We start from the raw sequence: 26,747 nt of genomic DNA on the forward strand, positions 1-26,747 counted from the left end.
TTGCACCCTACTGGTGTTGCACCCCAGGGCTGTCGCCCCCCGTAGCTGTCGCAGCCCTACCAGTACTGCACCCTGCCGCTGCTGCTGCCGCACCCCATCGCCGTTGTGCGCCCCACTGCTGGCTGCACCCCACTACTTGGCGCCCTGCCAGCACTGCACCCAATCGGTACCGCGCCCCAGCGCTGCTGCACCCCACCACTGGCACCCTACCAGCACTGCAGCCCACCGCCATTGCCCCCCGCTGCTGCTGGCACCCTACCACCGCCGCACCCCATGGCTACCGCACCCCCCCTTAGTTACACCGGCGGGGGGTGGGGGGGGGGGCTTTAGGCTCCCCCGAGGTGGGGACCCCAGGGGTACCCGGAGGCGTTCCGCCCGGAACGCAGAGGGTGCGGGCGAGAGCAGCTCCGGGCAGGCTGCGCCGCCCCCCGCCGCCCCCCGCCCGCTGCCGCCGGCGGGGCGGTGCTGCCGGCGCGGCGGGACGGCCCCGGCGGCCGCGGGAGCCCTGCCCCGCCCGGCCGCGGCAGGACCCCGGCTCCCCGCACCGCCCCGGCAGCGCCGCCGAGCAGCGAGGGCCCGAGGTGAGCCGGGACGGGACGGGGCCCGCGGTCCCGCCGCCGGGGCGAGGCGCTGGGCACGGGCCGGGGGGCGGCGGTGGGGCGGGAGCGGGCGGCGGGGCCCGGCCGGGGAGGTATGGGGGGGGGGGGGGGGGGGGTTCCGCAGGCACACGGCAAACTCGCACAGGGGCGCACACAAAGACACGCAGCCCTGTTGCACGCTCACACAAAGAGACAGAGCCCGGGGCTGCGCACACACGCACGCAGCCCCACGCGGGACCCCCGCGGACCCCTCACGTCAGGGCTGGCGCGGGCCACCCCGCCCGTCCTCAGCCCAGATATACGGGGCTGGAGGTTCCTCGCGGTGTCGCTCCGAGGGCGAAGCACCCCCAGGGCGCAGCGTTTCCATATGTCTGATGGGATCCTTGTCCATTTTCCCACTGGGGTCCGTGCCCCCTTGTCCTCTGCCCTGATGGAGGAGAAGGGCTCCAGGAGGGACACTGGCGGCTGCTCGGCAGTGGGGAGCTTCCCCCGCCCGGATCTGGCTGGGGAGTGGCAGCTGTGGTTTGTTTTCTGCATATTTCTGTGTGCAGAGTTTTAGCGGTCGGACATCCATTTGCAGCAGTTGCAGAACGGCAAAGGCTGCGCTCGCTGTGTCCTTCTGCGGGACCTGCCGCCTTACCGAGCCGCCCGCCCCGGGGCCCCCGCAGATGGTGCAGCAATGGGCTTTTACAAAAGCTCACTCTTTTTATATATATATATATATATATATATATATATTTTATTAAAACCCAAACCAAACTCACAGGAGCCAAATAAACAAACCCACAGAAGCGCTGGCCTGAGCTGGGATGGGGCTTAGGCTTTGAAGCCAATGCAAGTGCCCCCCAGCTTTGGCACCCCCATTTCCAGAGCTGCCTGCCTGCGGTCCCCTGCCCTGGCTGCTCCTGTGCACCGAGGGCCCCCGCTTTCTGGAGTGGGAGTGATGCAGCTCTTTGCTCTTTCAGTGCCAAGCTGGTCTGGTCTGTGACTCCTTCTTCTGCCACCTTTCCTCCAACCAGGGATGGAGCTCGGCACGGTGAAGTTTCGGAGGCCCTCGGCAAGGGAGCAGCCCGCCCGGGAAAGACGGCAAGGGGTTGTGGTCTGACCCGCACAGCCGGTACGGCACCTCGCACCCCGCTGCCGGTGAGCCTGCTGGGGCTGGGGGTGCTGCTGCTGCTGGGAGGGTTGGTGGGGACCGGTGGTCCTCTGTGGAGATGGGGAGCGGCCAGAGGGTGCTCCAACGGAGGTCCCGGAGCCCGTGGGTCTGAAAACACCCTCTTTATTCTGCCCTATAATAGAGGAGAGCGAAATGAATGCCTCGAAGGCACAGAGGCAAATTTCTTTGATGTAAAAAACCAGCAAAGTAGGCCACTCGTGGAATAAGAAACGAAGCAGCGGTGGTATTGTCCCTAGAGAAGGCAGGTGTCGCAGTGGTGGGGCTCTGGTGATGACCTCCTCTCTGCAGCAGCCATTTGCAGGGATACTTGCAGGGCTAGATGCTGTCCTGCCGCGCTGGCTGCTGGAGTCGGGGCTGCTTCTCCCTGCAGCAGGTTTGGGGCAGGATTGGTGGAACAGTTAAGATGTTCCTCACCCGGAGCCGACTTCTTCCCCCTCTCTTCCTCTGCTCCTAGGCAGGGCAATGAAGCTGAACGAGCGGAGCGTGGCCCACTACGCCACCTGCGACTCGCCCGCCGACCACGCCGGCTTCCTCCGCAAGCGGGTGGAGCGGCACCACCACCATGCCCACCACCATCACGCCACTTCCTACCAGCGCCGCTGGTTCGTCCTCAAGGGCAACCTCCTCTTCTACTTCGAGGAGCGGGAGAGCCGGGAGCCCGTGGGGCTGGTGGTACTGGAGGGCTGCACCGTGGAGCTGTGCGAGGCCGCCGAGGAGTTCGCCTTCGCCATTCGCTTTGACGACGCCGGCGCCAGGGCTTACGTGCTGGTGGCCGATGGCCAGGCTGCCATGGAGGCCTGGGTGAAGGCGCTTTCACGGGCCAGCTTCGACTACATGCGGCTGGTGGTGAGGGAGCTGGAGAAGCAGCTGGAGGAGGCCTGCAAGAGCTTGGCCGCTTGCCGCAAGTCTCCGCGGAGGTCCTCCTCCTCCGGCAGGAAGAGGCACCTCTCCAACCCCTCCTTGCTGCCTCTCCAGGAGAAGCCTGCCGTCCTGGAGAACGGTTACTCCACGTGGGGTAACGGTGGCGGCGTCCCGGGGGAGGCCCCCTGCCCTGACCGCGACGGGGGGCACGCAAAGCCCCCTCCTCTGCCTCCACGCCGGCGCTCTGCCGCCGGCAGCGCCGCGGGGTCCCCGGCGCCCGGCCTCTCGCCAGCCATGCCGGAGAGCCCGGTGTCACCGGAGACGGCCTGCTTCTCCAAGCTGCACAGCTGGTACGGGCAGGAGATCGCGGCGCTGAGACGGGAGTGGCAGGAGAGGCAGAAGAGGGGACACCCGTGACCGGGGGTGCGGTGCGCGAGCCACCGGCCAGCGGATGCCCGGCAGCCTGTCCCACACGGGAAGAGCGAAGCCAGGGATGCTGCCCCTCTGCCCTGGTCGGTGGCTGAGTGTGCGGTGTGTGTGTGTGTGCTTCACCGGGCCCGTGGGAGGGACCTGGGTCTTCCCCAAACCTCATGTTTCATTTCCATGAGGCTTTATACAGTTGGAGAGTGTGTAATACCAGGGGAGCCGTCTTTGAACTCTCCTCTGCTGACGATATGAGGTGTGAAGGGGGCCCACACTGGCACATACGCAACAAACCTCACCGAGCAGGCGTTGCCCTTTGCCATCCTGGCGTGGTGGGTGCTCTGGGTGCTTCATCGCCCACCTCTCCTTCACCACTTCTTTTTGGTTTTGTTTCTCAGCGTGGAATTTTGCACAGGTCAGCGTTTATTATTGTCTGTGGTCTTGTGCTGAAGTCCTTCTGCCTTTGCTCTTTCACGGCGGATAAGGCTGGGCTCTTATGAAATGCCTCCAACGGGCCACTGGCCCTGGCGGGGGCCTCCAGCCTTGTGCCTCTCTTGCCACAGGACACGTGTGAGCCACTGAGGCTGTGGCTGGCCCAGCAGCCGGGGCAACAAGGACCAGGCTCTTGTGTTGTCTTTTTTTTGTTTTGTTTTGTTTTTTTTTTTTTTACTTTCATCTGCACTAACCCTCCTCCCTCCTAAATCCCTCAGGATGTGGATTTCATGGGCTTGCATCCATCTCTTTAGGCGCCTGAGCTCAGCAGCAAGGCTGAAATGGAGACACCGAGCCTGGTCTGAAGCAACAGTGGGGACCAGGAACTCCCCAGGACTCTCTCAAGCGGTAGCCAAGCCTGTTAATATCTCCCGTCTCAAGCCTTTCCTGTTCCAAAACAGGGACGCTAAAGCCTTGTTGCCTGGCCGGGATTGAATTTCTCAGCCCCTGCGCAGACCGTAGCTCCTGCAAAGTGCCATATAGGGCTCAACCATCTTGTTGGGCATCTTGCCCGAGCCGGCGTCCAGAGCTGCGCTCTTGCAGGGCCCCTCTCACTACTGTGGCTCTGCCCAGCTCCCGGCAGAGCCCCGCAGTCAGAGGGGAGGCTGTGGGGGCGTGGGGAGGAGGAGCGGGCTGGTCCCAGGAGACGTGAAGGTGTGGGAGTGAGTTACAGGTAGCGCTGACTGCATGTCAGCAGTGTCTGAGCTTGCCTCTCGAAGCGTCGAAGCCATACTGCTGCTTTTTACCAAAGCCAGCAGCTGGCCTGCCAGCGCTTGCCTCCGATTTCATGTCAGCATCACTCGGCTGATCTCCGTAGCACGGCCCATCCTCCCAGGGGGTGAGGAGGGCTGTGGGGAGGCATGCCTGTCGCCTCACTGCAGAAACAGACTTGTCCTTCTGTAGGCCAGAAACCTTGGCGACGGGGCAGATGGTACAAGGAGGTGTATACCTACATATATACTGCTTCAAATACACGAGGCAGTCTTGTGCTTCCTATCTAACAGTGCTAAACCTGTTTTTATTGCCCTGTTTTACTAAGGAGCCTTGCTAGGAAAGCAAGAGGCCATTCCAGGTCGTGACTGTTAGGAGCCTGTTTGCCTTTCTGGAGTTAAACGCACTCAGCTTAATACTTTGCAATAGCCAGTAGAGATTGCTAATGCAGAAATCATATGACTTCCATTAACTCTTGGTGCCTTTGAAAATATATCTCTGGTAGTTTTGGATGATGACCTTCCAGCCTCCTGCCTAATTATGGCTCAGTGGTATATTAGAGGAAATCAGATGTTAAATCCGATCTTACGAACGTGACTTTGAGCAGTGGGAGTGTAACCTTCACATACAAGTGATGCAATCCAGACCTCTCCAGTTCATGTCTGTATTTTTTCACAGTAAGGATCTTCGAGTTTGGGAGGTTTATTTTTGTTCTGCTTTTTAGGTGAAAACACTTGAGAAAAAAACAGGAGCAGGTGGCCACAGGCCAGTGCCCAGGCTTTGCCAGCAGTCCAGCAGGCTGGACTTAGGGGCCAGCTCTGCCTCCCTACCTCCTGCTTGAAGAGTTCAGTGAGAACCTGTCCCCTTCCCCATGCTGGGGCAGCAGCATCAGTGCGTGGCGCTACTTGGTGCCTCCTCACTCTGAGCATGGGTGTTTTGGGGCCAGGGTCAGATCTGGCAAGCATTCTGCGTTTTGGGGTGGTTTTTTTTAAAAAAAAAAAGAATTCAGAAGGATATTCCTGATGTCTCAGACTTACATAAGGAAGTTTGATGGTAAAGATTTAACTTCCAAAATAAATGAAAATGTAATGGCAGTTACTACATGAGACCCAAGAATCAAGAGTAACTTGAAAGGGAAAATAAATTGACAAAGCCAGTTCTGTCAGAACTGGAACTGAAACAGTATTATTCATTTAAAGGGCAGTTTCACTTTTAAGAAGCTTAGTTTGTTTTAATAAGTCAGGATTGTGCTAGTAACACTACTAAAGAGCTTGTATTTAATGCTTTAATCTGTTCCATTCAAATGGCACAATTTCCACGCTACCTGCCTTTGCCTTAGCACATACACCAACTAAATCCTAAATCCTGCAAATGAGGAGCTGCGCTCTGTTTTCTGTCTGATCGCATTTGGAGTGATTTTGTGTTTTATTCTGCAGCGCTGAGAAGAAAGTGGCTAAATCCTGAACAGTCTTGGTGCTCAGCCCAGCTGTCCATGCGTGGGCCTTTGCTAGGTCTCCAAAGTGCTGCGTGACTTCTTCGGATGCGCTTGGTCGGGGCTTCCTCACCATCCTGCTTACATAGCAGGGACGGGCCTTTTGTGAGTAAAAAGAGCCATAATTGGAGCCATCCCCAAATTTGTATGGGAGTGCAGTTTTTTTAATGACCACCGCTGCTCGCTTCATTAGTCAGGAAGCACCTGGGTGCTCCACCACCTCCTCTGAGATGGAGACTATCAAACCAGTTTGGCTGAGGATCAGTTGATCTGGCAGCACCTTTGAAGCAGCCCCCCAGGCAGAAGGTCAGGATTTCAGCTCCCTGGGATTACACATGCAGCTGGCTAAAGGAGCATCCTCTCTGACTGTTTGCGGGCAGAGATCATTTCAGGAAAAGTAGAGACTTTTCACTGCACGTTGTCTCCAGCAGCAAAATAAGACTGACTGCCACACGCTGGTTTTCTCTGGTCATTCAGGTTTGGACTGTTTCACCTCCTGCCTTTGCTTTCCCTTATTTTTTAAAAGCAGAAAATGGCTGGGCAGCACGAAACACGTTCCCTATCAAAGGGGGAGCTGAACACTAACGCTGAATGGCTGCTTTTCTTGAAGTACTGAAGTCAAATCCTTTTCTAAGAATGTTCTTTAGCAAAATGATGCAAAAGCAATGAGAGAAAAATGCTTGAATCTGAATGCTTGAATTTAGAAGAAATAGAAGATTGAAAGAGGGAGGGCGATTCTGACATAGCCTTTGTAAGCTGTGCCAGGGGCTGCCAATTCTGCAAAAATAGTTGATGAAATCCTTGTATTTTTCAGAGGCTGGCATTTCAGATTCAGGCCCATAACGTATTGTTTTATTTCTGCCCATTGATCTTTTTATAAAACAACTGTGGTGATGTTTTCCACTGAACCCATGTCCTAACAATAAGAGTAACCTCAAGATTTTACCCATGACCACTGCTAGCCACTTTATGGACATTCACGACCAAGATCGGACGTTTTCTGTTACAGTAGCTACCACATTAATAGTTTAGGGGTGGGTGACCCCCAAATCTTACCCCTCTCAACTGCCTTTGCAGAGGAACTTAAATAACCCCCACTGAAACGCACAGGGAACAGGTGGAATTCCCGTGACGGGGGCATCTTTCACCGGCACCGAGCACATTTTAACATCTGCACAATTACCGGCCAACACTACGAGCAACCTGTGGAAACTCTCCTGCCTTTTAAAGTGCTTGTATTTTAGGTAGATGACGTGTTTTTAAGAGGTGGTTTTGCATGCGCCTTTTGTTTTTACACACGGAACTTGTATTATGCATTTCAAGACGTTGTTCACGTTTGCGTTTTACGCCGTGAAGCCGAATAAACCGTTTTGATTTGTAGCCCGTGCGCTGCCGACGGAGCTGTGAACCCGCGACACCCGCGGGAAGCGCCCGTGGGGCCCGGCGATTCCCGCCCTGCCCGGTTCTAGGGTCACCCAGCCCGGTTTTCCACCGCCGAGCCTAAACCAGCCATTTGGCCGGACGCGGTAAAAGGCTGCCCGCTCCCCTTTTCCCCGCCGTGGGGGCACCCACGCCGCGTGACGCGGCACCCCACGGGCCGTGCCGCGGCCAACTCCGCCGGGTGACGGGCGGCACCGCCCCACGCATGCGCAGTGGCGATTCCCCCCCCCTCCCTCCCCGAAGCCTCGCGAGAGCCGCCGGCCCCGCCGCCCTGGGTGACGCCTCGGCCCGGCCGTTGCGGGGTCCCGGCTCGGGGCAGGCGGGAGGATGGCGGCGGCCGGTGGGCGGCTCTTGGCGGCGGCCGCGGCTTACTCGGGGCGAGCGGGCTGGGGCGGGCCGCGCCGCAACCCGGCCGTGCCGCTTGTGCCCTCCCGGGGCGCCACCGTCACCCGCAGCGGCGCTATTTTGCCCAAGCCCGTTAAGGTGAGTGAGGGGCGAGCGGGCGGGGGGGGGGGGGGGGGGGCGGTAGCCAGTCGCGGCCTGACGGATGGCAGCGGTGGCCAATCAGTGCCGGCGCATCTGCTGTGGGAGGACTGAGTGACAGGGTCTAGGCTAATGAGTGGGGGGGCTGTGGGCGGGGTTGCGGAAGCGCCCGCCCGCGGGAGGGTGAGGGGAACGCCCGCCTGCGCGCCGCCGCTCCTCCTCCCTGCGCCACCCGTGTCCCCTGCCCCGAGCTCCCCGCGGGTTCCCGCTCTCACAGCGCCGGGGTTTTTATAACGGAGCGGGAAGCGGTGGCGGGGGGTTTCGCGCTAAACCGCTGCTTCCCGCGTCCTCTGGGCGCCTGCGGGGCCGGGAGCGCCGGGGTTCAGCCACTGTGCGGCTTGCTCTGCTCAAGATGAGCCTTCTCCAACCGGCTCCTTGCAGACGCCCTTCGGCCTCCTCAGAGTATTCAGCGTGGTGATCCCTTTCCTGTACGTCGGGACCCAGATCAGTAAGAACTTTGCAGCCCTACTTGAAGAACATGATATCTTTGTGCCAGAGGATGACGATGATGATGATTAAAGGGTATGTCATTAACATCACCAGCAATCTAATTATTTGTTTCCCGTTTGGCTTGAGGCAGGGAGGAGAACCTCAGACTATGAAATACAGCAACAGCTTGAAAGGTGCATTTGCAGTTAAACCCACAGGCAGAGTGTTGCCTCTGGCTACAAACTTTAATACCAGAGTAGGCCAGACTGGTATCTGAACGTGAAATCTCCACAACATACATTCGTTAGAGATCGGGATAAACTGATGGCAGTTTAGATCTTGTAATTTGAATCAGAAATAAACTGTAGTCAGTGAGAGTCTATAATGGAGAAGGAAAAGAGGGACTTCAGTATTATCACATTACGCATCCAAAAAGGGTAACGAAGCTGGTGAAGGGTCCGGAGCCCAAGTCTTATGAGGAGCTGCTGAGGGAAATGGGGGGAGAAAAGGAGGCTCAGGGGAGACTCTCTACAACTACCTGAAAGGAGGTTGTAGCGAGGTGGGCGTTGGTCTATTCTCCCAAATAGAAAGTGATAGGAAGAGAGGAAATGGCCTCAAGTTGCGCCAGCGGAGGTTTAGATTGGATATTAGAAAAAATTTCCTCACCAAAAGGGTTGTCAATCATTGGAACTGACTGCCCAGGGAAGCAGTAGTCACCGTCCCTGGAGGTATTCAGAAAGACCTGGAGATGCCATTTAGGGATGGACACAGTTTAGGGGTGGACGTGGCAGTGACAGGTTTGCAGCTGGACTTGATCTTTTTCAACCTAAATGATTCTGTGATTCTGTTCTACATGTTTACGTGTTTAAAAGTCTTCTGCTAACTCAGAGAATGACTCTTTTAAAAGAGCATCACTTATTGTATGAAATTCTGATGCAGAGGTGAACAATTTAAGAGAATTCCAGAAGCCATCAGCACAAACTGGCCCGTGGGTGTTACAACGCTGATCTCCAGAGTAGTTGGACCATTCAGACTCATGGGATAAAGGAAGAAGCAGAAATAAATCACCTTGATCTGCAGTACACTACACTGTGCTATGCTTTCCACCATTTCATGTTATTGTTTGGCTTGCCCTTGTGTAAAGACTTGAGTTGGGGTGAACAAAGAAGCCATTTTAAATAAGTTGCTGTAAATACTGTTAATTTATAATCAGTTTGGTGGATGTATTCCATTTGATAAAGGGATTTTTCCAGCATACACTATGTAGCTAAAAGCAAAGAATTAAAAGATTGTAAAGACTGCAGTGGCCTGTTAGAAACTCCTTTTATGTAAACCCCACCTTGTGTGGTTCAGGGGGAGGGTATGGACTGGAGCTCAGTATGGTATATCTGAAGAGTAACGGCTTATTATTCTATTTGCAGAACTGTAATGGAAGAACAGAAGGGAGAAAACCATTGACAAAGCAATGGTTTCAACATCTGTCACGTGTTTTGTCCTTTCTAAACGGGACAGGGGGCTCTGTATCCCCTTTGCCAGTGAGCGCCCTGCACGTGTCTGTATGACGGACAGCTGTAGATCAGGGTTGAAGGAAGTACTTGATAGGTCCTGCATCCTTGCACACACACGCTCACCTCATCAAAGACTGCTTGGGATTCCTTTTATTAGCAATATGGGAAACAATTAAAGATCAAGAGATTGAGATGTATGACTTTGGTCTTGTGTTTTTATAGATTATGTGCCTATGTCCTAGCATTTGTCTTAACCTTCCTACCTCTGGACATCTGTTCCAGTAAGGAGGCTCTCTTCATATTTATTTCCTCGTATGAGTCCTTTCTGTAATTCAGTATTAATCTACAGTACATGACAGGAATCCTAGAGGAAGCATTGGCCCCACAACACAGCCCCATTAAAAGAATGGAGTGCATAAGGACACTGGCACTGCAGTTCAAATAATGCTGGTTTACAACCTAGCAGGTACATCTGATGCAGACTCTATCATTAATTTCACCTCACGGAGGATTGACTACTGTATTATCATCATTGAGTTAAAAGCTTTGAGTAGCTTTGGTAAAAGGTCAAGATTGTGAGTGGCAAACTAACTCGCTGACATGTTTTATAGCATTTAATCTCTGAACAGTGAAAACCTCTGAACACTCTGGCTCCAAGCACCTAGAAATTGCTAGGTAGTTCAATACTTCCTTTTGTATGAGCCCTAATGTATTTATTTTCCTAACTGTATATAAACTTAGGACTTTTCTTTTCACAGAAGTGTTTACTATTGCAATTAAATCCTTGCATAGTAAATTTAAAAGGCTTCTCTACTGCTAGGGCATACATAAGAGTATCTTCAATCACATCAGACCAGCTGTTTTCTCAAATACCTTGAAAGGTTAGTCAGATAACTTACATATTTTTTTAAAGCCAGCATTGCCCTAGTGTGTGTGTCATGGTTTTTGGTCACTGGATGTGGCTTGTTTTCTTGACTACCCACTTTTTCCCCTCAGTATTCACGTAGCTGTTAACAAGTTCCCTTTACTGTTGCACGCATTAGCACTGTGTATAGTTCAAACAGCCACATTTACTCCCTTATTATTTGGCACTGCTTTTGATGTTCGCTCTGTAACTCTTCAAGGTAGCTACTGAGAGAAAAGGGGGCCTGCCCTCCCAGTAACCCCAGCAGCTCTAGCTGAAGGCAGCTGGCAGGTTCTTGAGTCACTTGGTATCAGAGTTGCTCCCTCCTGCCCCAGAGCAACCTGAGAAGTGGTTGCTCCAGTTCATCTGCACGTGGGAGCCAGACACGTCCTTGCTCCCGTTTTCTATGCTGCCAAATTCTTTATCACTGCTTTATCCCACCACCTCTCTTGGCCCTTCCTGACTGTCAACCATGTCCATAAAAATGCCTCACCCCTGAAGCCCCTAGGTACGCATATGTGCGCATTCCTGAGGAGTGCTGCTTTACAGTCCTCATAGGGGGAAGAAAGCCCCAGTATTTAGGAATTTTGAGCATACTACAAAGATTCAACACTGATCACACAGGGGGGAGCTCCAACACCGAGTTACCTGCTGAAAACTCATTCAGACTGGTGAAATAACTAACTTTCCTTACCCTTCTCACAAGGGAGCTAGTAATTCCTAATTCAATTAAGGAGGTAATGGTAGGACACCATCTTCTGCTAGGCATCAGAAGCTCTTACAGAGTCTCCCTATTCTAGACAACAGTACAAAACTCCATTTTCTAAGCTAATTTCATTTTTCAGCAGGGAAATGGACTCTGGTGATCTTTTTATTTCATAATGGGCTTTATTTGCCTGTTGGATTTTATGCCATCCTCTGTGAGAAAGTAAACAGAGACTAGTGTCCAAGTAAAAAACACAAGGTCAACAAAGTCATAGCATGAAATTGCATAACACTGCATGAATACAGATGGGCCTCAAGCAAGAATATTCCTGTGACTACACTGGCTTTTCTGAAGGCCCACTCCTCCTTCTACGGGGCTAACACCTAGGCACAGGGCTGCAGGCTAAGCAGAAAGCCCCACAGCCAGGTTGTGTTGTGGTTATTCATTCAGCTGACACTCCAGGGCAAGTGATGGGACAAACTCTATCTACTAGAAATACACATTGGCAAACCCAGGAAATTGCAGCTCTTCATACAAATCATAATGGCTTGTACGCACTGGATTCAGAGTTAGCTGTTAGGCTCCTATTATGCTATACAGTCTTTCTGTACATTTTTTTTTCCTAGGATATAGAACTTTATTTGTAATACAGGGCAGGAAAACACAGAGTCAATCTTTCAGGGATCATGGCCCGCATAGAATTTGGACAGAAAGTCTTTGGGTCGTGGGGTTTCAGTCTCATGGAAATACCTCATGATGTGAGTCCTCTGCTTCCATACTTGAATGGTTTCTTGAAGATCCATTTTTCCCTGCACAGAGACAAAAGAATCTTAGACTAGTTCTCAGTTAGAACCCAAGCCTAACTATACAGTACTATGAAGATTACTTGAATGCACTTAGAAACACCCTTAAGATAGCTGCATCAACAGTTCTGTACTCCTAAAGACTGCCTGCATCACCTACACTGTGACACAAATATATACATCGTTCCTGTCTTGTGACTTTATTGCTTCATGTCCTGTATTAACATGTCATTGTCCCTATAGCACAGCTTCCCAGCCCTGTGGAACAGGCAAGAGACCCTGCCCCCTTAGAACCTGCCTGGTTTCTTTCATGACTGGCACCCCCATAAAATTATATATCACATTCCTACCTTTCATGTACCTCTATTTTTTTTTTAATATAGCAGCAAGTTAGCTGTAAAACTAAGTAAAAGTGCTGCTAAATGCTTTGCACCAGTATCACTACCACAGAGATATTAAACCTAACTTTGTCATGACTCCAGTCTATTAATTATTGTACTGGTTTTGAAGGATGGCAGCACAGGACAAAATCAGACTGCCTTGAATTGTCACCTACTGTATTACATAGGATTCTGTTTCCAGATTTTTTCATCATTTAAAGACAAACGAAATGCAAGAAACACAACAGGTGAGCACGGCAGTCCTTGGAAGCTTTCTAATGCACGAGAACTGCAGAGGTCAGTTATTGTTGCTCAGAGCTGTTTTGAATCCTTGCCCTACTCTTGGTATGCTGATTATGGCTTTGAACCAGACAGGTCTCTCAGACCTGAGACATAACTGGATATGTTACAGAGTTGGGGTCTGTTGCCACCCAAAACCTCCCACCAAGTACTGCCACTCTAATGTATGCTTCAGAATCAGCGAAGAAAACCACATCCCAATCTAAGGAAGTACTGTAGGGAGTAGAAAGGTAGTTTTTAATGGTAAACCAGCTAGCAGCATCTTTTCCCTCTTCCTTTGATTGTGATTGGTATCAAAAAAAAAAACCCAAAACAAAAAAAAAAAAAACAAACACACACAACCACCTTGGTATTTAGGATACAGCTTTCCTTGCCATATACTTAATCTTTTAAAAATCTGCAATCTGGAAGAGCCAGTACACTGAGTGACAGAAAACCATATTCTACCAACTCTTAGGTGAGTTAAGACCCTATTCCTCTGCATGCTAAAGCAGCTTGATCCCTTATCAAGTTTTGCTGACAGATAAACCCATCTGGATTGCATGAGACAACTCCACAGCACAAGCTGAAATAAAACTGTCCCTCTCCTCCATCACACTCACCACCAATTATCCACTCACATTCTCCACAGCTTCAACAAAACCAAAAGAACTTGTTTGTACCTTAATAACCAGCATGTCTATCACCCGTGGATCCATAACATGGGCATTCTTCATGAACATCTCCCGCACCTTGTTACGCCCCTGTTTCACCGTGATGTCCAGCTGGTATAGGTGTACTACAAAAAACAACACCCACTGAGGTCATCTATATTGCTTTTAATTTTTCCCACTGACAGTGTGCAACTCGACACTACAAAACACCACACAGTCATTTGTTCTTGCAATGTCTACCAGCTTCGCTAATACGATTAATCTAAAGCAAATAAACAACACAGCCCCAGTGCAGCTTAAAGGAGGCAGGCGTTCGTGCCACACCCCCCCGTTCTGGAAAATCAAAGCTAGATTTTTCTTTTGCTTCGCCAGGAAAACCAAGTGGCAAGTAAGGCAGGAGGAGACAGGGATTCCCCGTCCAGACCTCCCTCAGCCTCCGGCCGGGGAGGCAGCCGGGCCGGGCCGGTGCTACGCGGGGCAGCGGCCGACCGCCCACAGCCACTGCAAGGTCCCGAACACCCGTGTTTGCCGGCCCCGCACGCCGCGGGCCGGGCCGCGGTGAGGCAGGACCAACACACCCAGGAGTCACCGTCAACCCCCGACGGGCCCTTTAAGAACCCAACGGCTGCCGGGTGGCCGTTACGACCTTGAGCTAGCGCTGCCGCCTGCGCATGCGTGGCCGGCTCCGCGCCCCTCACCCGTGTTGGGCACCTCGCGGTACCAGGCCCGGTACAGCTCCCTCACGCGCCGCTTCGCCTCGCCCAGGTCCCGGCTGAAGATCGGTTTCACCACGGCAGACACCGCTCCTCTGCCCGCTACCGCCATCTTGTTGCCGCCGCCACCGCGGCGAAGCTTCCGCGCGGTGCGTCCCGCCGCCGGTATGTTCACCGGCACAGCGACCCCCTATTGGCCCGCTGCGCTGCCACTCCAGCCTTTTCGGGCTTGGCAAATAGCGGCGGCCGGCGGTTTCCCATTAGATTGGTCGGGAGAAACGCCAATCACCGCCGGCTGTGAGGGGGGGGGGTGGAACACACCTATTGGGCGGGTCCCTTTATGTGCCCCGCCTCCCGGGGCGAATGGGCCTGCGCGGCCCCCGGGGCCTGCCCCGCCCGGAGGGGTCGGGGGTCACCGCGGGGCCCGTGGGGGGGGGGGGGCGAAGGGAAAACTGAGCAAGGGCAGCGGGACTGCGGGGTCGGTCGGTGCGTGGCAGCGGGGCCCGTGGCGTGACAGCGCCTGCCCCAGCTCAACGCCAGCTGGTTGGCTTTCACGGCCATTTTTGGCTGGTAGAACTTGGCTTTCCTCTTCCCGAGTATCAGTCCTAGATCTGTATTTTGCAGTGATCTATTTGTTCCCTTCTGCCTCCGAAAGGCCACACCAGCTGATGTGTGCACATCCACGTTGACCTCCTTTCAGTGCGTTCTTGCATGCTGCAAAGGCAGTCCCTACTCTAGGTATACCCATGCCTTTTATCCAAATGCATGAGTGCTGGTATCCTTTCCGTTTGAAGTTTAGTCCACTGAAACCTCTTTAAAAACACATATGTGCTGGTAACTATAAACCCAACTGTGTTCAGTTCAGTGTCATTTGAACCAACCGGATAAGTAACACAGAAAGGATCTTGAAAGAAACAGATAGGGTGCTGGCTGAGAGAAATGTCAGGTGGGTACCTGGAGCAGGGGTGTAGCAGGACTGTGAGACAAACGCAAAGAAGAGGGCCAAGAAAGAAGACTTTACAAATCACTTATTCTTTCAGATTATTTTGTAGATGAACACCTTAAATGTGCAGTTGCTGCTGAAGTAGAAATCTTAACAACAGTATTTGCATAATTCAATAGCTTTCATAGCTTCCAAAATTACTGCTAGAAAGATTGAGATTGTGAGAAGTAACACTAGAATTTTGCTTTCGCTAAAAGTAATTAAACAGTTACTTTTATTGAGTTAGGCTGAAGCTGTTACAAAATTAGTGTTGCTAGTATAGCGTTGCTAGAATTAGTTAAGCAAGCTTTTTTTAGATCACAAGTTAGGCATAGGGTTGGGCATTGCAGGGAGTTGGGCAAGCAGGAGATGGGGGTGGTCTGTGTCTGTGGTTAGGTGTCATGTAAAGAGGAATGGAAGCCAGCAGAAAAAGGGTTAAGCAAAGAACTCCTCATGAAGAGGAACCTGGACTTTGATCCCCCCCCAACCCCCCCCCCTCCCCCCCCCCCCCCCACACACACACAAAGGACCACTGAGACCAGCTGTAGACATTGGGGAGGAAGGGAGGGGGAAGGAAAGCAAGTGGACTTGTTGCTTGGCTTGGTTTTGTTGCATTGTTCTTTATTTGATTTCATGTTTAAACCGAAGGTTACATATAACATTGTGGTTGCCTCCCCTGCTCAGCAGCTGTCTGTTTTGTGGTAAGAAGTAGTGAAGCAGTGGAAAAGTGCAGGGAGAGACAGCCTTAAAGAAACCAAGAAGAAGGAACTGTGCAGGTACAAAAAGGAGAACTGGAACTATAAAAAGAAGCCCCTGCTGGGGCAGGTTGTGCCACTGCGCTCAGCACTGTATTCTTTGCTCCACTGACTTTGTCCCCAGTAAAACTTTTTTTTTAATATATGTGGGCTTGTTTCTCCCTATATGAATGTGTGTACACACATGCACTCAGTTTCAGAGATTATGGGGTTTTTAGCTGTGGTTATGCATAGAAGCTCCTTTATGCTGTAGTCTTTTCAGTTATGTGGTTAAAAGGTAGTTACTAATCTAACCATCAGCATATCTTAACATCTTGAAAAACAATTTGTCAAGAATATTGCAGGAAGAAAGAGAAAGGTATCTCTGAAACCTACAACTGTACTGTTTCAAACGGTGTAACTCCATCCCTTTGTGAGTTCCAAACCCACTCAACAGCTGAATTTATGTAGTGCCGAGAAAAAGCAGTTTTCAGGACATAATTATTGTAAAACTAAACATCAGGATTTATCTGAAATACAGGAATTTATTTCACAAATTACCTTCTTCTGTGGCTGAAATGCCATATGGATTATTTATGTACTCCTTCTTGGTATTTACTCCTACTGGAGCGTGACAGAGGGGTTGTCAGGATTAAAACTTGCTTTCTTTGGGGCTATAAATGAAGGCAGTGCAATATGTGTGCAGTAGTGGGGAGTATGCAATAAGCAGGAAGGAACAAGGGGGATACATATGTATCAGATGGTAAGATTTCTCAGGAGCACCGCTCCGAAACTGCAGTTAGATGTCACCTTGCTGTTGGAGCTGAATCTCTTGCCCTGCCCACCAGCAGCACATGCCAAATCAGCTGAGCGGCCCTGGATTGTTTTTTCAGGATCCGAGCCAGAGCTGGACTCCCCTGGGCGCCTGGCAGAGGCACAGGCTGCTTCAGGGTAGACCGTGGGGGAGGCAGAGTACCTTAAAGATTTTTCCAAGTTTTTTTGCTCCTAGAAGTGCCAAGACCCCAGGGTTGCCTTTGACCCAGGATACCCTTGTATTCCAGTAAAATAATTCAGGAGTAATATTTATTTTAGTAGCTGTGTGCTCAGTGAACTGCTTCTGCAACTGATGAGAATGCAGAGTACAGCAAAGCTGGCTGATTGGGCTTATAGGTACTTGCAAACTTGATCGCCATTCATAACTTGCTATGGCTGTCTGATTCAAGATCAAAGACTGGAATTAAGCTAAACTATATATTGGGCCATATCCTTACTTTCACAGCTGGGGACAGCTGCACAGACTTAAGAGGTCTTGAGTGGAACCCGACATGATCCTGCCTAGACCTGCAACATTTCTGACAGAGTTTGCGTTGGTGCCTGTGAGTGAAAGGAGAGTGATGTGCACTTATCTTGGGACAGCTCGCAACAGGTATGGCTGTGGGGAGCTTGTGAGGGCAAAGTGACCATCCTCCCGTGGCCTGGGCTGGTCTTCGGGGAGCACAAAAGTGAATTTTTGCAGGAGCGTGGTAAAGAAAATAAAGAGCTCCAACCTGGCCAGCTGTTCCCCCAGGCAGACACGGCGACCTGCAAGAGAGGGAGTAGAAGGTGTCCATGTAAGAGGACATTAAATCACACTGGAATCACCGTGGGAGGAGCAGATCACCCCTCCTGCTGTGCCTTGGACTGGCAGCTGGATCCCCTCCTCAGATTTACCTGCTGAGAAAGGCAAGAAGGCCTCTGGTTTCACAAACTGCCCGTTCTCATCCAGGAAGTGTTTGGGGTAAAACTCATTCGGCTTCTCCCAGACTGCCTCATCCTTCAGCACGGAAGACAAGTTGGTAATGACTGTCGTCCCCTGTGCACCACCACAAGAAGAAAAGAACTTATGTGAGAACAGCATCGTTACCCTGGCACAATGGATCAGTACTGGTCCCTCTTTAGTCCGTGTCTCCCATCTAATAGCAACCATCATTCAGTGCTTCAGAATAAGGCACTGATCTCCTCTTCTGTATCTTACTTAAATCAGAGGTAAAGCAGGGCACCTTTCCAATGACAGATGGTGCCTGCCCTGTGCTCTGAAGCATCTGAACTTTTGCAGTTTGTATCCTTACAGAGGCCATTGAATGCAAATGCCAATTTCACGGTTACAGGCTGGAAACAGCCTCTGCTTCTTAGATCCTCGTGGGCTTGTTTTATATCTGGAAAGAAAAAGCTGACTGACAGACTTCAAAGCCCAACTTTTTCAGGGGCCTTGGGAAAATTGCAAAGCTTTCTTGTTTCACACGTCAGTGGTCTAAGCTAGAGGAGATACTGCAAGGCTAAAAACAAAATTCCAGGCTTGCATTGCTACCAGTGCTGCCAGGGCAGCTGCCTCTCACAATGGCAGTGGACTGAATGCCAGTGGCATTTGAATAATTTCAGAGATTGGAGTTGTAACTACTTCCACCTTAGGAAAACCAGTAAGCTGGTGTCATGTGCCTCCAAAGAGCCTGTAAGGCTCTTACTTTCTCCTTCTAACACAGGCAGTGAGTGTCACAGCTCATCGCGGGGAAAGCAAACCTTTGCACTGAGCTGCCACTGCACTTGGGCTCCCACATAAGCAGCACAAACCTAGAGCACAAATGTGACCATCTGCCTAGATTTAGCATTTCAAAATGTCCTCCTTCAGTACTTGCCAGTGACTGCAATTTGGGGCCAGAAGTGCAACGCTGCTGAGCTGCGTGGGGTCACCCACACCTCATGCCTGGCATCTGCACAGGGAGAGGATGCTGCCTTGCCTGTCTGGTCACGGTCACCTTGGGAATGAAGAAGCCTTGCAACTCGGTGTCCCGGTACGTCATGTGAGGTAGTCCAATAGGAGCAATGTCCCCGTAGCGTTGCACTTCATGGATCACAGCATTGGTGTAGGGCATGCTCACTTGATCCTTCATGGTGGGTGATCTCTCTCTGCCAATCACCTTATCAATCTCTGCTTGGACCTTACCTGAAAGCAGCACAGCTAAGGAATTAGAGTGCCCTTAGGTAAACAGAAGGGGCTGGTACAACCTGTAGGAAGGCTGGCAGCGTGAGATTGTAGACGCTGGGTGAGAGCAGGACAGGCAATTAGAGAAGGGAACAGAAACTAGAGGGGAATGCATTTGTTTTCAGTTGCTCAGAGCCATCTGTATAACTATTCTTTGTGCATAGTGTCTTTAATTAAGGTCTTGTCACTCGACATGCTATCTTACCCCTCCTCTATGCAGCTGAAAGGGTACCTGGGCATTCAGCACTAGAGAATTAAAACAGATTAGCATCTATTCCAAATACTGGAAAGAGGGTACTCTGGCCACTTAAAGTCCCCAAGTAGCCTTCAAAATGAAGATGAGAGCAAACTTGCCCTTCCAACTCCAGTCTTTTTATCAGGGCTCCCTCCCCTGCTACCGGTCCCTGCCAGAACAGCTGTGTTTGGGAAGTGTTTCTCCTGGTTTCTGCTAGACCAACAATTCCCAAAGATGTTCCTCATTGCAAAATCCCCAAACCACGGAGAGATGTCTGGTCTCCTGGCAGGAAGATGAGGGTTGAAGGGAAGGTGCCACACCTCTGCCTGTCTCCTGACTTACTCTGTATTTCCGGGTGGAGAAGCATGTACAGAAGTGCCCACCGGAGGGTGGTGGAGGTGGTCTCAGAACCAGCTGCAAACAGGTCAGCGGTCACTAGACGAAGGTTGTTATAGTTGAAACCGTTCTCTTCAGCCACCTTACCCTGTGGAGAGCAAACAAGTAGGTGATCGAAGCCAGTGTACTTGCTGGGCGAGAAGACCGCTGTTCCGGAGAAGTAGTGAGAAGCACTACATCCATTTTTGCTGACCAAGTAGTTCATTGGGACAGCAGAGCACAATACAGGCAGTGGTCTGTATCATACAGGTGTGTGACTGTTGTACTTTGGTAACCCTGTTACCTCCTGTATTTGAAGGTCATCAGTCACCTCCCGTATCCCCAGAGATGAACGCTGCACCTGCCTTCAAGACAGAAGGGAGCGCCTTGTGCTCTCAACTCAGACAGACAGCAGGCCCCTGCCACTTGCTGTAACATCCTCCCCCAGAGGAGGTGGAACATAGTCGTTCAGGTTTGATCAGATCATAAAACCCACACAGTAGAGAGGAGGCTGCATTGATGTGGCAAATGCAAAATTAACAGTATTTTGAGGGGGTTATCTATAGCTATGCATTACAGATTCTAGCTGCTTCTGCCCTGATATTTTCTTACAATTGAAAAGGAAAAAAAAAAAAAAAAAAAGTATCAGGGTATCATTGCTGCCTATTAAGTCTGCAACACCAATTTCAGCAAAACTGGTCTCTCATCCAAATGCTAATTGAGCTCAAATTTGTTAGCATATGAAATATGACAAGCTCTCTGCATGAGTTCATCTGCTTGTCTTTTCTAATCCTCTTTATACTTTCCTTTCCTAGGGACTAGCTTCTGTTAAGCTGTATATATTGATGCTGTTGTAATACGGATAGCAATTAGTAAGGTATTTAAGACTCAACTGTTACTCCAATAAAAGATCTCTGGCAAGGGAGCTATGGGGCTGATCTGACCAAAGTTAACCCAGTAGAAGGATTTCCCAGTCTGGTTTATCAGGGCACCTTAATGAGTGGAAGAGATGTGACGAGGCAACGTGGTAAGGCTCACATCTACCCCCAGATAGTATTGCTTAGTGGAGAGTAATGTAGGGCACATTGCTCTGGCCGTGTGAGGGCTAACTCACGGGCTGGAGGTGGCCGGTGCCCGCAGCACGGCAGGGTTCATTATGCAGAGCAGCAGGCCAGCCTGAGGACTTGGATGGCAGAAGCAATTCACAGGCAGAATTTGCTGCTATTGCTCATCTGGCTCTTGAAATTTAGTGAATCCATGTGCAGAAACATATGGTGGATGAATGGGCTGATGCAAGTACCTTTGATTTTATACTGACTTCATGCCTGACTGAATCAAAGGAGAAACTCCTTTTATTTCAGTGAGATTCAGATGTAGGCCTTCATCAGCTCTGTAGGGAACTAGTTCTTAGCAAGCAATTTAGAGACACACATCTCGAAGGAGATAACATCTTTCCAAGTCGTATCTTGGTTTAAAGACAGGCTATGGACTGGGCAATGATACCAAAAAGCCAGTCTGTTGCTGCAGTTTTGTAACTGATTTTAAGACATCAGTCATGAAGGCACTGACATACACAGAATCTTTCACGTCGACTCGTCCCCTGGCACGAACTTAGAAATATTAGTGAACTCGGTCATTGCCTTTGAAATGCCTTCAACATGGTGTAGGCTGGAAAGAAGGGAGTTGCTAGATTCTGAGGGGAGCCTGAAGGTAAAAAATGGGAACATCATCAGATAATGAAGTCTCTTAAAACAATAAAGAAGGTTACAGCGTGCAGAACAACACCTTTCTTCTCAAGATGCCACATGGAATGAAAAAGTAAGAAATTAGTTAGTAAGAGGTTTTATACAGCTTTATGAGGAGAGTCAGCTTCTATCAACAAGCTTAAACAGGCAGAGGAACTGCCCCTGGACCCTGAAGTTCTGCTGGTGTCACCCTACCTTCTCCATTTCCTTTAAAAATGCATCAGTGAAATCTCGGATGTAAGCAGGGTTCCAGGTCTCCATGTGCTTATCTATCAGCACGTCTACAAAGTCCATGAACTCCTTTTGCCCTCGAAAGACTTTCTGTGGCACTCCAGGGATGCGCAACAAAATGGGCACCACGTTAAGAAGCTGGGATTTCAGCACCAGAGAGAGAGAGAGAGAGAGAAGGTATTATGTGATGCAAAAAGAAAAATAATGAAAATACAATGCTCTCAAGCAACAGAGGGCAGCTGCTTACAGAATATATTATGGTCTTGGTTTACCTGAGTCAGGAATCCAGCTTCTTCTTTCAGGGAGTTTTCAAACAAATGTAACAGCTTTTTGAATGTTTCATCACCATAGTCAAAACGCTCCCCATAGATAGTGGTGCAGATCACGTTGCAGACTGCATTATTTACAAGAAAACGTAAATCGAAAGGACGACCTAAAATTGGAAATGGAGACCAAGTAATGAAGCTAAGCTACACCAAGCTGTTGGACCTCAGCTGTCAGCAACGAGAATACACAAATGCCTCCTTGATGCCTTCAAGAGAAAAAGCCCCCAAACCACTCGAACTACAAATACATCATACTAGGAAGTGAAGGTCTTCTCATCTCCTACTACTATTTGTTTGATCTTTGTGTAAAAGGGAACACTCCTAAGAAAAGCTGAGTTGTTCTGTGACTGACAGGTAACAGTTTGCTTTGTGTCTAGATGATGGGCAGCGTGATGTGAAACCTCTCAGCTGCACTTTCATTGCATGTGATAATATCAATATGTGCCACTACAATTCATAAAGGTAGTAGTTACCCAGCTCTGGGAATAATTATATTTTACCTCTTTACCTCTACTTATTTTCTATTTCTTTCCTGTTTCAAATGGATTAGTGTTACAGTAGCCCCACTGTGTAAAGTGCCTTCAAGGTAGAGCAGGGTCGCCAACGCACGTAGACTAAAACCACTGCATCTGCTTAGGAAGAGAGCACTGCATGCAAATGAGAGTGGCTGTAGTGTTCCTTCTCTCTCTGCATCACTGTATTGCCTTTTTCTATGATTTTCCCATATCCTTCGGGATGTGACAAACCTTCTTCAGAATTCACTGCAGAGCACAGAAATCTCGCTTCCTCCATCACTCGCTCCTCCAAGGACTTCTTTCCCATCCCAAAGTTCCTCAAGGTAGAGAGTGTGAATTTTCTTAGCTCCTTCCAGGCGTGTCCATATCTTGCTATAACAATCCCTGGAATAATGGATGAACAAGAAATGTCAGGAGCTCTGAGAGAATAGCAAATGTGAGTTTGGAGGTACAGGTCTGTGTGAATAGATGAAAGAGTCTGATCTTGTACAGCTTCTTCATGCAGCAATTCTAAAAATGGATTATTGTGCCTTCTAACGCACATGCATGGCTAGCGAAGGTGGAGAGGGGATTCAATGAGCAGCAAGTGCTGCTGAAGATGAAGGAATCGTTCTCCCAAACCTTTCAGCGTTACACCCTTAGCTTATGTGAACTGGGTAGCAGCTTGTGCCACCGCACAGGAGCTGAGGATGAGAGATGTATGCTGGGTGCTGGCTAATACTCTGTCTCAGAAGAAAGTTACCATTTTTTGTGTGATGATGACCACATGCCCATAGTGTGTAAACGTAAGCACTAATCACTGGGTGTCAGGAGGTACCAGCTCCAATGCTGGCAGGAAAGTTGTACCAGTTAGTGTCCTAACACTGCTGAAGAGGTATGTGCTGGCACCCGGAGCTGTACTACAGCCACTAAGGGGGGCCCCCTTTTTAAAATATCTGATTTTGTCACCACCAAGGGTGGTAGACATACAAGGAGATAGAACAGAGGGACGTGAGAAGGTGGCACCATACTGAGAAGGTCTTCCATCTACCCACCATCTACCCAGTTCTCCTCGTGCTAGTACCAGCAGGGAATGTCCGTTTCCAAGGGACTTGCCTTCAGATTTACTCCCGTAGCCCACATGTTCATATATTGGAAGATACGGCCGGTCAGCAAAGTCCTCTGCTTTGTGGACTAGGGCTTCCTTCACTGTTTTATACCCGTTCAGTACTACCAGGTTGGTCCAGCAGTTCTGGAGGTTGAAGACGTTTCCAAACTTCTTGCGAAGCTGCCAAGATAAAAAAGCACGTCCCTGAAAATGGGCTCAATGTAACATCAGAAACATCGCCATACCCTTCCTTAGGGCCTTTCCTATTTAGTGATTTTTGAGGTGCTTTTATTAGGAGACCTTCAGCTGATCTTTGACCGTTGTCTTTGCAGTGCAGCAGCTCAGAGCAGTGCCAAACAGCAGCTGAAGCAGGGATCAGTGCTCTGTGAGTAGAAAGATTTTGAATACACCTATCCTGGCCAATTGTACAGGTATTTTGGATTTTGTCTGACAACACAATGTCAAGGACCTTTTGGGGGATTTTCAAGGGCTGCATGCTCAACAACAAATTATTTCCTAATACTTGTGTTTATTTTGATCTAAAGGACTAGGCAAGTTTCGAGTTAGTCTACTTCTGCTAGAAGGAGATACTGATGATAAGGTAATGTGTAATTTTTTTTGTTTTGTTTTTTACTTTTTTAATATGAATTTGTTCCTAAAGATCTACCCAGATTCCAGTTCCCAGAAACATGGTTGGTAGAAGCAATTCCACACTGGAGTTGCAGGTCAACTTTCTCCCTAAAAGGAACATACACATCTAGTAAGAGTGGTAACTGGCACACACCCTATGTCTGTTGTGATCTATAAGAGACGTAACACTGACAGCAGGATGGCTGCACAGCTAAGCCTGTCAGCCACACACTCACCATGGGAGCCTGACATGGAGCTACGTCTCCTCCAGGTAGACAAGCCCTTTGACTGGACACAGACTCTTGGGAAGGCAGGTCGAAGCTCCCTGCTAATCCGTAACACTGAACAAAGTGCCCGGGAGCACGTTGTTGGAAGACAGTGCAATAGTAGCAATGCCTCACAGACTGCTCTGTTTTCTTTTTCTGTTTCCTGACATCTTATTTTTTCTGTTGTTAAAAACCTAAGTGTCTTTATTTCTGTCCTGTACCAATGCAAGGAATTGAAGTACTTAAGACTGTATTTGCAGTGGGGTTGGAAAGGGAATTAGCACTTCACTGGCACTAGTAATGCATCATTAAAAGTGATTACTGGTCAAGATTGTGGTTAGCATGACCCTGATGTGATGTGATTTAAAAATAGTAATCTTTTGGACTATATGCAAGCAAATAATATGAATGCTATATTTAGTTTCTCCATTTGGCAGATTTTGGACAGACAGCTGAACACGGCTGTCCTAGAGAAAAGGCCTGTAGAGTTTGCAGAGTGAAGCACAAACCCCCTGTGGTTTATCTGCTGCAAGCTGTGCTGTGCTTTTCCTTTGAGAAAAGCTAAGCCCTAACTTTGAATAGGAACACTACCGAGATTCTGGGCAACGCTGCTGGGGCGAATCCTGCAAGCTGATCCCTTTAACTGAAACTGTCACATGCCTGTAGATGTGCTTAAGTAACTCACGGGGAATCTGACATTCCTGCAGCCATATCCCCAGCCCACAGGTACATGCTTGTCTTCCCTTGTTTGTACATCTCCCTGTTGCCTTGCCCCTACGCCTGTGCCCAGGTGTGAAGTTGGTGGCCAGCTCTGCAGCAGAGCGAGCATCACCCATCACTGAGGGCACGACAGCATCTCTCACTGAGCTCACGCAGAGACTGGGAGATGGAGGCCGGCGAGTCCTGGTGTGTGATTATCTATTTATTTGCATGAGCCAGGTCAGTGTCCTTAGGCAGTGACTTGCTTCATCCTGGACTTTGGAGGGGGCATTGCCCTTTGGCTTTGTGCAAGGGCGGATTGTGCCAGGGCGTCCCCACCCTTCCTGGGGCTGCGTTTGTGCGAGGGGCACTTCGTGGTGGGGGCTGGCACTCACCTGGTTGAAGGAGAGGTGGGGGTTGCGGTAGTCAACATACAGCATGGTCCCAATGAACGGCAGCGACACCGGGCCCGGCGGGTAATGGCTCCACTTCTTCCTGCGCTTCATGAAGTCAAAAACTAAAGCAAAGACTGTAAGAAAAACTCCTAGTATAGAGATGTTGCTCCAGCAGGATGACAGCTGGGACCCCAGCCACAGGAGCAATGCCATTTCGTAGCCTGTCTGCTCCTTGGCCTTCCTCTTTTGACTTAAGACTGTTTCTGCCTCCTTTTGGTTCTTTTCTCCTCTTCTTTTCCTCTTCTTCTTCTTCTTCTCTTCTTCTTCTTTCCTCTTCTCTCTTTCTTCCCCAAGCAGTTGCCCTCTTCTTGCTTTCTCACCTTCCCCACACTCTTTTTCTGTCTCCCTGCCTCTCTCTCCCTGCAGTTGCTGGCCTCTGAATGTGTGACTTGGCTCAAACCCAAAGCTCCTCCTGTGCTCAGCTCAGCCTTGGGGGAGTGGTGATGAGGGTCATCCCTCCTCTTCCTCCTCCTCCACCAAAGCCAGAGCTCAGAGGCTTCTTTGTCCCTGCCTGCTGGTGGCAGCTCCTGCAGTGGTGCCCTCCATGGGGCAGGGCCGGGCGACATCCAGGTGTTTGGGTGCCCTGTCCCACCGCCAAGGTGGGTTTGCAGTTCACAACAAGCAACCCATTGCTGCATTCTCGTGGGGTGATTTTGAAAGAGGCTGTTTAAAGCTGTGTTGCCTTCTTGTTTGTACAGACAAGTCAAGGGAGAAGCAGCTCCTAACACAGGTCATCCAGGTTTCTGTTTGCAGGGCCGAGGATTTGTTCCATTGGCCTTTGAGAAAGCGCAGGTTAGGTCAAACTTTCCCCTACAGAAGGCACTTGTCACAGAAATTAGCCTAAAACAGTGACCTGAGTCTTTAAAAATCATTTATGTTTCTGGGAATAACGATCTTTATCCAACTCCAAATGTCAATCAGCACGATGACCTTGATTTTTGTAGCATACAGCTCAGCTACAAGGGAGAAAGCACATGTATTGCAAGGAGCCTCATATTTCCAGCCTTTGGGGCAGCAGTAACGCAAACACAATTATGGAGATAGTCAAAGTATTTCCTACAGCAGCACAGCTACGTGCTCCTGGCATCTCTGCCATCGGAGATCAATAAAGATCGCTCTTACGACAGTTAGTTCTAGCTAAAAAGAAGCAGTAAACCCATCACCGTTTGATCTGTTATCTCAGCGTGATCAGAGAAAAGCTCCTAATGGAGCAATTGCTGCAACGGTGATGGAGAGCTCAGACGGCAAAGTGATGCACCTGCAGAGGCCGTGCAGTCAGCTCTGGCGTGCAGCCGGGGTCTCGAAACGCCCCTG

General features: G+C 50.1%; 4 protein-coding genes across 6 annotated transcripts; 2 read left to right on the forward strand and 2 right to left on the reverse strand.

Moving 5' to 3' along the window:
* Window positions 1-487: 487 nt before the first annotated feature.
* PHETA2 (PH domain containing endocytic trafficking adaptor 2) lies at window positions 488-7,135 on the forward strand. 2 transcript variants are annotated; one of them, XM_042793227.1, is made up of 3 exons: window positions 488-581; window positions 1,565-1,742; window positions 2,231-7,135. In XM_042793227.1, the coding sequence occupies exon 3, from the start codon at window positions 2,239-2,241 to the stop codon at window positions 3,052-3,054; it is 816 nt and encodes a 271-aa protein (XP_042649161.1). In that variant the 5' UTR covers window positions 488-581; window positions 1,565-1,742; window positions 2,231-2,238; the 3' UTR covers window positions 3,055-7,135. The 2 variants fall into 2 exon arrangements, with proteins under 2 accessions (XP_042649161.1, XP_042649160.1); XM_042793226.1 differs by having other exon boundaries at window positions 1,619-1,742.
* Window positions 7,136-7,436: 301 nt separating this feature from the next.
* Window positions 7,437-9,872, forward strand: SMDT1 (single-pass membrane protein with aspartate rich tail 1). Of its 2 annotated transcripts, none has more exons than XM_042792254.1 (3): window positions 7,437-7,678; window positions 8,120-8,260; window positions 9,589-9,872. In XM_042792254.1, exons 1-2 carry the CDS (start codon window positions 7,523-7,525, stop codon window positions 8,255-8,257), a joined length of 294 nt encoding a protein of 97 aa, XP_042648188.1. In that variant the 5' UTR covers window positions 7,437-7,522; the 3' UTR covers window positions 8,258-8,260; window positions 9,589-9,872. The 2 variants fall into 2 exon arrangements, with proteins under 2 accessions (XP_042648188.1, XP_042648189.1); XM_042792255.1 differs by lacking the exon at window positions 9,589-9,872 and adding an exon at window positions 9,107-9,470.
* Window positions 9,873-11,897: 2,025 nt separating this feature from the next.
* Window positions 11,898-14,327, reverse strand: NDUFA6 (NADH:ubiquinone oxidoreductase subunit A6). The gene is made up of 3 exons (XM_033007093.2): window positions 14,120-14,327; window positions 13,431-13,546; window positions 11,898-12,094 (listed from the first exon to the last, which is right to left on the reverse strand). Exons 1-3 carry the CDS (start codon window positions 14,244-14,246, stop codon window positions 11,963-11,965), a joined length of 375 nt encoding a protein of 124 aa, XP_032862984.1. The 5' UTR covers window positions 14,247-14,327; the 3' UTR covers window positions 11,898-11,962.
* A 1,384-nt stretch (window positions 14,328-15,711) lies between these two features.
* LOC104365310 (cytochrome P450 2D17) lies at window positions 15,712-25,791 on the reverse strand. The gene is made up of 9 exons (XM_009972078.3): window positions 25,374-25,791; window positions 23,392-23,563; window positions 22,528-22,680; window positions 21,728-21,888; window positions 21,420-21,593; window positions 19,447-19,588; window positions 18,643-18,830; window positions 17,561-17,702; window positions 15,712-17,431 (listed from the first exon to the last, which is right to left on the reverse strand). The coding sequence occupies exons 1-9, from the start codon at window positions 25,584-25,586 to the stop codon at window positions 17,253-17,255; spliced, it is 1,524 nt and encodes a 507-aa protein (XP_009970380.2). The 5' UTR covers window positions 25,587-25,791; the 3' UTR covers window positions 15,712-17,252.
* Window positions 25,792-26,747: the final 956 nt, after the last annotated feature.

Source organism: Tyto alba, unplaced genomic scaffold (assembly GCF_018691265.1).
Source record: "Tyto alba isolate M040663 unplaced genomic scaffold, T.alba_DEE_v4.0 Super-Scaffold_2, whole genome shotgun sequence".
Lineage (NCBI taxonomy): Eukaryota > Metazoa > Chordata > Aves > Strigiformes > Tytonidae > Tyto > Tyto alba.